This window comes from Triticum aestivum, chromosome 1B, assembly GCF_018294505.1.
Source record: "Triticum aestivum cultivar Chinese Spring chromosome 1B, IWGSC CS RefSeq v2.1, whole genome shotgun sequence".
Lineage (NCBI taxonomy): Eukaryota > Viridiplantae > Streptophyta > Magnoliopsida > Poales > Poaceae > Triticum > Triticum aestivum.
In genome coordinates, this window is record NC_057795.1 from 125,331,683 (window position 1) to 125,344,754 (window position 13,072).

At 47.0% G+C, this 13,072-nt stretch overlaps 1 protein-coding gene and 1 long non-coding RNA gene across 2 annotated transcripts; both read right to left on the reverse strand.

The window, feature by feature from the left end:
• Nucleotides 1-514: 514 nt before the first annotated feature.
• Nucleotides 515-4,173, reverse strand: LOC123111448 (uncharacterized). Its single transcript, XR_006454445.1, has 6 exons — nucleotides 3,679-4,173; nucleotides 3,229-3,476; nucleotides 3,067-3,129; nucleotides 1,752-2,655; nucleotides 1,483-1,530; nucleotides 515-1,028 (listed from the first exon to the last, which is right to left on the reverse strand). It is a non-coding gene; the product is annotated as an uncharacterized lncRNA (long non-coding RNA).
• An 888-nt stretch (nucleotides 4,174-5,061) lies between these two features.
• On the reverse strand, nucleotides 5,062-12,762 carry LOC123111455 (general transcription and DNA repair factor IIH helicase subunit XPD). The gene is made up of 11 exons (XM_044532263.1): nucleotides 11,794-12,762; nucleotides 11,588-11,670; nucleotides 11,092-11,495; nucleotides 10,815-11,008; nucleotides 10,456-10,636; nucleotides 7,790-7,914; nucleotides 6,432-6,521; nucleotides 6,139-6,217; nucleotides 5,954-6,030; nucleotides 5,626-5,734; nucleotides 5,062-5,283 (listed from the first exon to the last, which is right to left on the reverse strand). Exons 1-11 carry the CDS (start codon nucleotides 12,615-12,617, stop codon nucleotides 5,173-5,175), a joined length of 2,277 nt encoding a protein of 758 aa, XP_044388198.1. The 5' UTR covers nucleotides 12,618-12,762; the 3' UTR covers nucleotides 5,062-5,172.
• Nucleotides 12,763-13,072: the final 310 nt, after the last annotated feature.

Genomic DNA, 13,072 nt, shown 5'->3' on the forward strand with positions numbered 1-13,072 from the left:
GGGAAAGAGTCCTAGGAGGGGAAGGCACCTCCTAGGTGCCTTGGGGGGGAGGGAAACCCCCCTTGGCCGCCGCACCCCTAGGAGATTGGATCTCCTAGGGCCGGCCACCCCCCTTGGCCCTCCTATATATAGTGGGGGAGAGGAGGGACTTCATACCTGAACGCCTTGGCCTTTGGTTGCCTCCTTCTCCCTCCCCAACACCTCCTCCACCTCCATAGTGCTTAGCGAAGCTCTGCCGGAGTACTGCAGCTCCATCAACACCACGCCGTCGTGCTGCTACTGGTGCCATCTCCCTCAACCTCTCCTCCCTCCCTTGCTGGATCAAGAAGGAGGAGACGTGGCTGTTCCGTACGTGTGTTGAACGCGGAGGTGCCGTCCGTTCGGCGCTGGTCATCGGTGATTTGGATCACGTCGAGTACGACTACATCATCACCGTTCTTTTGAACGCTTCCGCTCGCGATCTATAAAGGTATGTAGATGCATCTAATCACTCGTTGCTAGATGAACTCCTAGATGATCTTGGTGAAACAAGTAGGAAAATTTTTGTTTTCTGCAACGTTCCCCAACATCTACGGTGTGCACTTAGCAAATTCCTATGACTGGCCGTACTCCACCACCGAAGGAATATTCCAAGTATCAGCCCACGTCCCCTACAATCACGCAATTGTGATCGCAAACTAATAAGGAAACTCAACTAAATTAGCTTCCCTCGCCCTTGATCAGGGTGCCTCCCACCAACCCCGTCTCCTGCCCGCATCGATACCTCGCGGCACTGCACCGCTCGGTCGCCTCCCTGCAAGATCGCCACCGCCGATTGTTGCTGCTCACAGCGTGTAATCCGTCAGCGAGATAGCGGGCGCCCACGAACCTGCCCTTGCAGTGTGGCCCATCCGCGAGATAGCCACTGCTCAGGAGCCTGCCTCGGCACCCGCGGAGCCGCGCCCGCCCTGCACGTCCCCTGAACCAGCCGGCCACACAAAGCTATAATTCTTCCCTGCCCTTCTTCAGGTTCAACTTCTTCCTTTCACCTATTGCAACATTATACAGGATTAGAATTTTCAGAATAGAGTTCTAAAAAACAAACAGTTGCACAGCATAATGCTATAAGCCGTTCGTTTTATATCTGTAATTAATGGTTTTCTATGTGGAACATGGTTAGTGTTTTGGCTACTGCAATTTTGTAACTAACTGAATCATGCACCCTGTCTCCTTGGCTTTCTGAATTTACGAAGGTGACTTGAGTTGTCGCAGAACACCTACAATATTGGATTTAGCTTATAGAATTTACAAAGGTGCCAATGGTATTAATGTAAGCGCACATCACAGAACGAGCAAATTAATCATAATTAGTTTCAGCTCGGGCCTATAGCCAGTACACATGCACATACATATACACTCATAGGCATGTCAGCATGTGCCAAATTATAGAGTGCTACTCTGAAACTACAAAGTGCACTAAGATACCAACAGATACATACATACCTGATGCGTGCTCAAGGACATGCCAAGACCCCAGGCAGATACATAAATCTGAAGATACATGAGTAAGAAGCAAGATAGCAGTCGGTCATTACATAATCAAAAATAGATATTACTTTTATATTACCAGATTTATGATGTAGTGGACAGAAAAAATCCATGAAAAAAAACAGCGCCAGCTAAAAAATATCATAAGAACACTAAATCAAGTCCTCTTGAGAAATTAGTTCTCTAGCTATCAAAGCAACATGTCTATGAAATCAAAGCATTACCCCTGCCAAGATCATCATCAGCATCACCATGGACGTTAAATAGCAGGGCCAACAACTTAATGTGGTCCAGTAAGGGGATCTGCCATTCAAAATTGATTTTAATGTCAAAGTAGAACTCTGCTGAAACACAATATCAAGAGAAAGGACAGTGTACTATGTTTGCATCTGATGGTTGTGTTCATGATTAATTTCCACAGTTTCCATGCTTCTCAAAATTTAATGGCATGAATATTCACATGAAGGCGAAGGTGTGACATCTCCCAATAGTGCGGGGGCGCGCACCCCATTTCAGGATATAAGCAACAACCAGACATTGGGTAACTATCATCAACCAGTTCCTACTTTGCGCTACTATTTTGCTGTTGCTTATGTGCTAAGTTGCGGTATGTATTTATAACATACCTTGAAGAATTGAAGAGGCAGAGGAAAAAAGAGTATTATGCACGCAATAAAGATGATATTCTTAAAAGACATCGTGAAGCCCGTGAGAAGAAAGAGGCTTCAACAGCACTTCTTAATGACAGGAAAAATGTACCACATACACCCCTGGCCATGTCCCAAGGTAAAAGTGCCCTTGTACTGCATGCTTATTTATTATTCAGATAACTGATGAGATGCCATGTACGAAGGTAAAAATGCCCTTGTACTGGATGCTTATGTATTATTCAGATAACTGGTGAGATGCTAAACTAACTAGAATGTATCATAGATGTAGACCCTAAGGATCTGAAGAGGCAAATGGAGAGGGAACGGTAATTAATGGTTTTTTATGTGGAAAATGGTTGGTGTTTTTGGCTACTGCATTTTTGTAACTGACTAAATAATGCACTCTATCTCCTTTGCCTGGTGTCAAAACAGTTGGCTTCCAGAATTTACGAAGGTGACTTGAGTTGTCGCAGAACACCTGAAATATTGAATTTAGCTTAGCGAATTACAAAGGTGCCAATTGCATTAACGTAATCACACATCAGAGAACGACCAAATTAATCATAATTAGTTTCAGCTCCACGATGTTACAATGAATTGTACAAATCTGTATAAGCCCACTTTTTGCACACATGATGATTGAGAATGTGCATAATTATTTAGAACTGAAAAGATTTGAAGTACACCTGATCCATTCTAAACACTAAAGAAGTTGCACTTCCTACTTTCAGAGTATAAAATGGTGCATTTGAATGTCTGTTTGTTGGAACTATGCAGTTTGATTTAGTAAACAAATATGCCTATCACATGAAGGAATGTTTCATACAATTCCATGAATTTCTTAGAACAATGAAAATACTGTGCAATGCAACTCAGAATCAAAACATACTCTTCGATTTATACTTCTTGCTCCCATCCCCTTTCAGCACCTCCTTTTCCTCCCTCGGGAAATCTGAACCATTAAGGGCCTTATCATCAACATAGCCACCAATTAAGCGGAAGATTTCTCATATAACAGTCTTGAAAGGCAACATTGTAACACAAAACTCACTTTCTAGAGATTAAACCAGACACTCATTCATGGTAACCACCATGACGAGCTTAATAGTATTACAAAAAGAATTGCCAGTTTTGCACTTCTTGTTCCATTTTAGCTCTTGAGAAACACATGACACTGAATTCCTCTTCAATGATAATTCTCGAACTTCCTTTCTTTCATGAAGATAATCTATCATCTTTTGAAAAGATACTGTATCATGCTGACTCTTGGATCCACTCACAACCAGAAGGTGCAGCAATCTAGAGCAGAATAATAGTCAGTTAAATCAGCTTTTATAATAAAGCCCTATAACCCCGCAAAAAAAGCCCTATAACAGAACAATTATACACAGTCTTGGGAACATTCATGGTGATTTCTCAATGAGGTGATGCACCTGGCGAAGAACCAAATTGACGGGGTGGAGGCGTGGAGCAGGTGGCAGGGTTGGAGAGAGGGACTTACCTGGACCCGGACGACCGCACGGGAGAGGGTGGAGAGGCTCAAGGCGGCGACGGAGAGGGCATCAGGAGGAGGGAGGGGCCCGGCGTCGCCGGCGAGCATGCCGACCTCAAGCGCCTTCTCGAGCACTTCGGCGAACGGATTCGGAGAAGGTGCAGGGTAGAGCAGGCGCGTGCGAGTGCCACACCTCCACGTCCACCTCCGTCGGCGCCTAGCGCTGGCGCGAGTATGCTGAGCTCGAGGGCCTCCTCGGCCACTTCCTCGAGCGATTCCACATGAAGGGGAGGAAGAGCAGCTGCTGCGAAGGGGAGCCGCGGACTGACCAGGAAGCACCGACGGTGGTGACGAAGGTGAGCGGCGGCCAGACCAGGGAGCGCCGGCGTTGGTGACGAAGAGGGCCGGCTGTGGAGTGAGGGGTGTGGCCACCATGGGAGAATGGGGAACGGGGAGAGAAATGTGAGGGACTGAGGGGGCGGTGGGGAGGATAACTAATGTTTTTTTTTAAATAAAAGTAGGCACTGACCAGAGAGAGCTTGTGACTGTGTGCGCCTTGTCCAAATCAAAAAAAATATCTTCTAAAAAGACCCATTCTTTTTTATCCGATTCCCCTGCATGCCTGCCATCCTTTTTATCTTCTAAAAATCATCAGCGTTGGTTACTGTCATTTTTGTTTGATGATTTTAAAATTTGTTATATGAATCTCCATAAAAGTTGATAATTTTTTTGTTGAATATATTTAAGTTAGGTCATCGTGTAATCTATGGATATTAAGTTTTATGGAGTACTTTACATGAGATATTTTTTCTGACACTCCTACACATGTATTTTTCGCCACTTATCATTATACTTATTCTATGTTGTACCACTATTTCGAAGCTAACTCTGGTTTCTATTTTATTGGCTCATACGACAGATTGTAAATCAAAGATAGCTGTCATTTTAGTGGACTTAAATTATGATAATTTAAGAAATTGAGACATGAAAAATGATGCAAACAACACAGGTCCCACGGATTGTATGTTACATGTGCAATCATATTGTTTCGTATAAGACACATTTAAATGGTTTGATAAAAATAACTTGCTAACAGAGAAACTATATTCAAAATAAATGTTTTTATAAGAGTTAGATTATGATACGTGTGTTGCACGTGCACACTTACTATGTATATTTGGCAGTGGATGTGTGAAGTGTTCAATCCTGTACATTGGGCACAGATCCAACGGACCACACCTTCCTGGATCACGGTAAACCCTACGCTCACGCCCCCATTTGCAAGTGTATTTATTTTCCCTGCATTCGGCTATTCATTCATTTCGAAAACATTGCGTCCAACCAGCGCTCCAGGACCTCTGGTGAAGTTCGAGCCAATGGATTCATGTAAACTGCAGCTAAAAACTGAATTTATGCTTCAGCGTGATCATACGAGTAGCCAAAGAATTTGTACATCAGCAACTTTGACTATTGTGCACTACAGGCTACAGCACTCTCTGGGTTTCACATCTCCATGGCGTCCCGAGCCATGTCCTGCAGGTCCTCCTCCGTCAACAGTGTCTTCTTCCCTCCGCTCCCAGCCTTGTCGTATGGCTGCGCCATCCTCCGGAGGAACTGTCATAGAACAAAACACAACTTTATTTATTTTTTGAACAAAACAGATGGCTAGTTGAACAGAAGCGAGAAAATACTCTAGAAAAACACGACAAATTCGAACGAAATTCATGAAAGCAGACATGGAAAAGAATGACTATGCTGACAGGTGGCTGCGATCATAACAAGTTGCATTGCAAGCAGTTGGAAGCATGGATACTGCATGTTTAGGCATTGCTGCTTGAGTGGAAGATGGCAGCATTGACTCATCCGCAACCAAGATGGCTTGCTCTTTTAAAAGCATCCATGTTGCAATGTCCCGAAGCAGTTGCTAATTGAGTAGAGCAATGTAAGGGAGCATACCTCACGGGCTGTATGGAGAGCCATATCGGTGCTCAGGTTCAGGTGCGCATCGTGCAAGTGTGACAGTATCCATCCTGGCAGTTTGGACCGTTTATCATGCCGACTGTATCTGTGAGTCACAAATGGCATGACACTTAGCAAGCAGGAGTAGTATGATCAATAATGCAGGGAAATAGGTAGAGCAAGGTTTGTTGTGCGTGGCAGAACTGATATGGGATGAAATATGCAGATCGAAAATTGCTTGGCCAATCTAAAGGGCACAAGATTTGAGTTTCCTTCTAAGCTCACTCCGACTCTCACGTCAAGGCAGTATCAAGTAGACAAGTACCTCTTGTCAGCAAATATCATCATTCCATAATCTGCCTTAGAACGAATCACACGGCCAACACATTGAGCAGCTTGCCTCTGACAATAAAAAAAATTCAAAATGTAGAGAAAACTTTGTTAGGAGATCTTGACAGTATATATAAAACAGTAGGCTTTACTCCCTTACAACCAAAGAAGGATTAGTACCAATGCGTCAAATGTCAGAAAGTCACCCTCCTTTATCTGAAAAGTTTCTCTTAGGTACTCCAACCTAGCACGCAATATCCTGCTCGTAGACATGGGACATATATATAACACAGCCGTTAGAAGGTAACCCTTACAAGCGAGAAACATTGGGACATAAATATATCATTCAATCGACACAGCATTATTATTCTGAGCATGCATATGATGAACCAAAAGTAGTGTTATCTTATAGACCAAGACCGAGGGGTGCACAAAATTAAATCCAAATGTACAAAAGCAAAGTTGGTCCTCACTTGCTAAGTGTGTACTGGAAGGGAACACCAAACATGATCACAAGTCTGCCATAGTGTCGATCAAAATCAATACCTTCAGCAACTTTGCCCCTGAAAAGATCATAACGTTAGCAAGAGTGACTCGTTATTATGATGATTTATTATTATATGTGTGTATGTACATTTTATATCTCATAGTGTTAACTGAGTAATGCTTAATTGCTTATTATAACCTCCTGATCACAAGAAAATGAGCTAATAATGAAATCATTATTTTATCACAATTCAAGTAAGCCTCTTTGATTTACAGGATTCATAAAACACAGGTGAAGGAAAAAAGCAGGATTACAATGGCATGCCACTTGAATCCTTAGGTTTGAACCAAATTTGTTTGGTTGCGCCGCAGGAAAACAAATGATTATTTCAGAAATTTCCTACAAAATGTAATGTAGTGGAGTCCTTGGGAAAAATCCGCATTGAAATACAATCCTACGAAACGAACAAACATCATAGAAAAATTCCAAAAATTCCACCCCACCAAAATTCCTATAAAACCCTTTGAAGCAATGAGGCTCAATGAAAACAATTTTGCATGCAAACTTACAGTGCTACAAGTGTTGAGTACGTAATGGCCTAATGGGCCTGGGCTGGCGGTATAGCCCGTTAGTCTTAGGGTTAATTAGAGATAAGGGTCGCTTGCTTGGGAGTCAAGTAAACCTCTCTATATAAGGAGAGGAGATGTATCAATCTAATCAAGCAAGAAGCAATCATATTTGATCGGCTTCCTTAGGGAGCCGGGAGACCTAACCCTAGCCGCCGCCCTGCTCTCTCTCTCGCGCGTGCGCAAGCAACGAAAGTGCCCCAGCGTCGGCGACCACGCCTTCCTCCACGCCATCCCTCCTTCCACCCCTACAACCTGAGACCACGCCCTGGTAGGGATCCGCTTCATACCAACAAGAGTCCTTCGTATTTACACATGCACATACATGTTGGTTGCTGTTTGATTGACTGAATGTGATAGTTTGCTTGATCTGGGATTCAGCAGTTGACTTGGTAACAAACTGGAAGTGTTGACATGCATCTTGATGAGTTACCACCCCTACTAACTAGGTCATTCGATTGTTTTGGTCGATACATGAATGCATCCTACTCTCTTTCTAATATTCCCTGGGCAGTTTTTAGTAAGTTGGATATAGAAAACACTACTGATTAAAATGTCACAATAAATCACCACCAATGTAGTGATAACTACTTTGATCGGGGTCAAAAATCAAAAAAAAAATGCTGCGAAAGTTTCAACCATTCCTATCATCGGTTCAGCTGCTGACTGATAGTGAATTTTGAAGGGTGGTCTCAGACTTGCAGTTAAAAGAACAAACCTGGCAACTGAGAAGAAGACAGCACCTCTTCCACAATCACATGCTTTTCTGTAATTGTCAAGGGCCAATGTTGTTTCAACAACATCTGGTGTTTCAATGAATACCAACTTGTGCTGCATGATGTCCTGCACAATAACATCATCAGATGGGCATTCTTTGGCGACTAATACATTTATACGTATCTTGGCAACATGAGGAAACTACAGAATCATACAAGAGGAAGAAGGAATGGATGCCGTCAAAAATCACAGCGTTTAGAAACTTAACGGAGCAAGATTTTAATAAAGTTTCATCTCTTCTATTAGAAGTTTAGAAGACACGTGAGTACATGACCACATTGCATACATGACGAACACGATTCTTATTCTTTGCTGAGACATTACACATTATCTGTATAGCGGCTACTGCCTATACAACTTCATATGCATGTTACTGATAGTAAGAATGTTATGGCGCTGCTAGAAGGAGGGCACGAGAGGGCCGGCCGGGGGGCTTTTTGCCCACGGCCGGGCAAGAGGGAAGGGATTTCCTTCTTAATTCTTGCTTTTGATTAGATTGATACATCTCTCTTTATATAGAGAGGTTTACTTGACTCCCAAGCAAGGCTTACTTGACCCCTAAGCAAACGACCCTTATCTCTAATTAACCCTAAGACTAATGAGCCTATTACGTACTCTAACACTACACCCCACCTGGACATGCAGCTTGTCCTCGAGCTGCAGCCTAACCAAATTATAACCATGACTCGACGCAACACAAACCTAACACCTAAAAACAAGCCTTTTACATCTCGGCTTCTTTTATTATTCTCAACCTGAAATGGACTCGGACGCTTTATTTTGGACCCCTTAACAAAAAGTGGACACCATCCGCACGTCGGACGTGCACGTGTACAGCCACCTGGATCCCATGGACACCACCTGGACCAAAGGAGTGCATGTGTATTGCCACCTGGAAATGGTCGCAAGAGCGACCAGCAGAGGCGCCCTCGCGGCGGCCGGCGGCGGAAAGCAGTGGTGCTACGCGGTGCGCTCCTGTCGGTGACACCCTGCCTTCTCCCCGCCGGACTGTTGTTGGTCTGCACTGCACAGGAAAGAGTGGAGGGCTTGCGATGGAGACTGACGAGGAAGGTGCGCCTCCCCACCCGCCGATGTCACAGACTTTGAGGACGCTGCCCGCGGGGAAAACAGCATGCCCGCCGTCCGTGGGGGAAACCGCATGCCCAAGATCCCCGACGCAACGGACGAGATCGAGGTCCTTTGCGCAACAAAGGGCAACTTGGAGGAGCGGCAGCTGCAGACCACACATCTCCCGCACACGCCGACGCGCTAGGAGGCCGCGTGCAGCAGCCTGCAGCCTCACCGCCGCCGACACGTGGCGGGTAGCGATCCAAGACGGAAGCGGTGGCGGCGACGGTGGGGACTTGATCTGCTGGATGTGGACGCCCTGGGATGGCGGTGGCGCTGATGGGAACGAGGTCGTCGCACTCCCGTCGTAGGGCATCCCATACTGGGTTGCGGAGCTGACCGGCGGTGGCTGCAGCAGTTGCTGCAGTGTCGCGCCGGGCAGCGGCAGCGGCTGCTGCGGCGGAGCGCCGGGCGCGGCGGAGGCCGCCAGGAGCGGCGTCTGCAGCTGCAGCCAAGGCTGGGCGGTGGTGGCGATGGATGGCAGCTGCGGCGGCCCGGCGAGCGCGGCGAAGGCCGCCTGGTGCGGCGGCTGCCACGGCAGCCACGGCGGCACGGGGGCGGCGATGGGCGGCGCAGCTGGGTGCGGCCCGTAGGACCCGGCCAAGAACATGTGGATATCCTGGACAGTCTGGGTTAGGTTCCGCAGCACCCCGGACACCTCCTCCCAGGTGAGGACGGCGGGGGCGGGCGCGATGGAGGATCCCGGCGCGGGCAGGAGCGGGGCGACGGTCGTGGTGGTCACCGGAGGCGACATGGTGACCGACAGCGGAAGAGACGGGCTTGGCGGCGGTGAAGACATGATCGAACCGAAGCTAGCTGATACCAAATTGTTATGGCGCTGCTAGAAGGAGGGCACGAGAGGGCCGGCCGGGGGCCTTTTTGCCCACGGCCGGGCAAGAGGGAAGGGATTTCCTTCTTAATTCTTGCTTGATTAGATTGATACATCTCCTCTCTTTATATAGAGGTTTACTTGACTCCCAAGCAAGGCTTACTTGACCCCTAAGCAAACGACCCTTATCTCTAATTAACCCTAAGACTAATGAGCCTATTACGTACTCTAACAAAGAACCATTGTTTTTAAGGCGGTAAGGCGACCTAAGGCGAGCACCACCCGCTCTAGCGCCTAAGGCGGGCATATTTGTAAGGCGCTGCCAGGGCGCCTTGTCGCCTAAGCGTCCAAGGCAGGACGCCTTAAAAACAATGGTAAGAACACAGATGGTCTCTACACGAGTAGTTGATACCCTTTAATGCCAACCCAGCTCAGTGGACCATTCACTGCTTAACGATATACAGGTGCCTGAATAACTTTGCACGTCATTACGAAAATATGATACTAGAACGCTTAAACAGTAAACACCATTTAGTTTAATACAGTATTCCAGAAGATCTAGTCTACTTGTCCAATTGAGATGGTCAATTTACGAAGTCGCATTACAATCTGAAGTCTAAATTCTAGACATCTCCACATCAGAATAATACCTGTAAAATACCCATTTCATTCCAGCTGTTGACAATGCCATCCATATAGCTGTAACTGACAAAGAAACAGACGATGCCATCAGGAACAGAAGAAGCCATTTCTAGCAAGAGGCGGCCATAATTCCTCACAACACCAGGATCACTGCGCATGTCGAACTTTGTGCTCACAGGTAGCTGATCACTGAAAATGAACGAATGGTAAACGTTACACAATAGGCTTCATAGCATAAATGGTAAAACAAGAACTTTGAGAGACAACTAAACCGGTTCCATATTCTACTAGCATAAGGAACATATAATAAGTGTGTTTCCATATATACAAAACTGAAATATGAAGCACAAATGGATCCAGATCATACCTTCCTCGTGTCAACACCATGGGACATATACAATCCCTTGTTAGGGACATTGTGAAGCTCCTGCTTATAACAGGATTAAAATTCAAAAGTCGAGGGTACAGATCAATTGGGCTGAGAGTTCCCGAAGTGATGACCACAGTTTGGAAACGATCGAAAACAGGCTGTATTGCGAGTGAAGCGTCATGGCAACTAAGCTGCAACACACACAACCACATTAGCGCATCGACACTGCAGCTTGTAACAATTGCACCACAATCTTATAGAGTAGGCTGGATACCTGAATCACGGGATCACGAACTTCAGGCATTCTATCATCATAGGGTTCTATTATTATAGAAAAACCCCGCGAATAAGTTCCAATCAATGTGGCAAAGTCACAAATGGTCTGGATGTGCATGAATTCATCCGTGTCGGTTATCTCCAATGTAAGCAATAGTGAATGTAAGCGGTCATAACAAAACCTCAGCATTCTCTGGTCAATTCCAGCCTGGGAATGGATTGAAGCAACAAAGGAAACAGGCATTTCATTTTCAACATTCTCTGTTTCAAGCCGTCCATCTAAGAATTTCACAAGTCTCTTCAAGACAGCAAGAAAATGTTCAGCCTTCCTGATATTTCCAGGTACAGCCTCCTTCAAAATGTCATCAGGCAAGGATGGATTTGCAAGCCAGGCATCGGATACTTCATCACAAGAAACACATTATTATAAACTGTCCCGGTAAGGCCACATAATCAACATTGCAAATCAGATAGTGAGGAACAAAGATACTCACTTGGCAGATTTCCCCTCTGTGCCAATCCATCCACCAGTCTATTGTATTCAGCACGAAGCCTATTGGCATCGGTGGCCTTGAACCTTCCTACCAAATAAATCAGTTAGTGAGCAACCTTTACCTATCCATCTACAATTTTGACGATTTTAAAGAAAACACCCACAATCCTGAAAAGAGCAAGTATTTACTTCTTCGATGCTCAGTACCTATCGATCTCTTGCGAGATGCGCCGCAGGTTTCGCTCGGCACCTTCCAGTGTCTGCTTGCGGACGCTGACGCTCAGCGCCTCAATGCAGACATTATCGATGTTGTGCGCTTCATCAAACACAACCACGCATTCCTTCTGCATCTCCCGGGACACAATGCTGGCCACCTTGGGGTCAAGCAGGTACTGGTAGCTGTAGACCACCACATTGGCGTATTTTACCATCTGCCTGGCGAGGAAGTAGGGGCATATCCGGCGCTCACGGCCGAGCGAACGGAGGTCGGCAAGAGTGTAGACCCCAGGGGGCATGAAAGAGGCGAGGTCGCCGGCGGCCGCGGCCCGGTCGAATGACTCGAAGAATTCGCAGAGAGGGGTGGACTCCGGGTCGGAGGCGGCCTTGTCGCGGACCCAGGACGCGGTGAGGCGGCGGCAGGCTGTGTCGACGGAATCGCGGGCGGCGGAGGCGGAGGCCTGGGGGTGGACGCAGAGGTTCTTGCGGGAGGAGAGACCGAGCGCGAGGAGGGAGCGCGAGGCGGCGGGCGGGAGGTGGGAGAAGAGGAGGCGGAGCTCGGCTAGGGTCTTCTCCATCTCGTGGACGGTGCGGGTGCAGTAGAGGAGCCGGAGCGGGCGGGAGGGGTTGGCGAGGGAGTAGGAGGTGATGAGGGAGATGAGAGCCGCCGTCTTGCCGGTGCCCGTCGGCATCTCCAGCAGCGCGTGGCCGCGCGCGTCCAGGGCTCGCTTGAGCTCGCCCATGTACGCGTGCTGCTCCGGGTAGATCGCCGCGTACGGGAAGTGCACCGTCAGGCCTTCAAGATCGAACTTCATGGTGACGGCTAGGAGGGTGGAAGCCGCGGGATTGGGAGTCGCCGGAGCCGCCGCCGCCGCCGCTGCCGCCGGGAGTAAAGCTCGGGAGGTGTTCGGTGGAATTCCGCAGGGAGGAGGAGGGGGCTGACTCGACCTAAGTAGGCCTGCGGGCGCGTCTGGACTCTGGACTGGCCCATATGATAGTACCTCTCTATTTTTTTTTTGAGACAATCACGCGAAGCCTTTATTAACTTGTGCCAATGTTCAAAGGTACAAAAGTAAGATTACCCGGGTTGCCTAACCACACATGGCGGCCAATCCCTAACTTCAAACTATGCTTCGCTAGATTGTGAGCCTCGGCATTCGAGCTCCTAAACTCATGCACAAAATTACAAGAAATAAACGATGAACTGTGTTCTATGACTTCATGCAAAATAGCTCCGTATGTAGCCGGCGTTTTACTTTTGATGTCATCC

Excerpts from the sequence above, each read along its gene's own strand:
- LOC123111455 (XM_044532263.1), bottom strand. The coding sequence starts at position 12,617 with ATGAAGTTCGATCTTGAAGGCCTGACGGTGCACTTCCCGTACGCGGCG. Across the intron at positions 11,496-11,587 it reads ACAGAGGGGAAATCTGCCAA|TATCCGATGCCTGGCTTGCA; the intron begins GTGAGTATCTTT and ends CTTGTGATGAAG. Across the intron at positions 5,735-5,953 it reads ATGATATTTGCTGACAAGAG|ATACAGTCGGCATGATAAAC; the intron begins GTACTTGTCTAC and ends TGTGACTCACAG.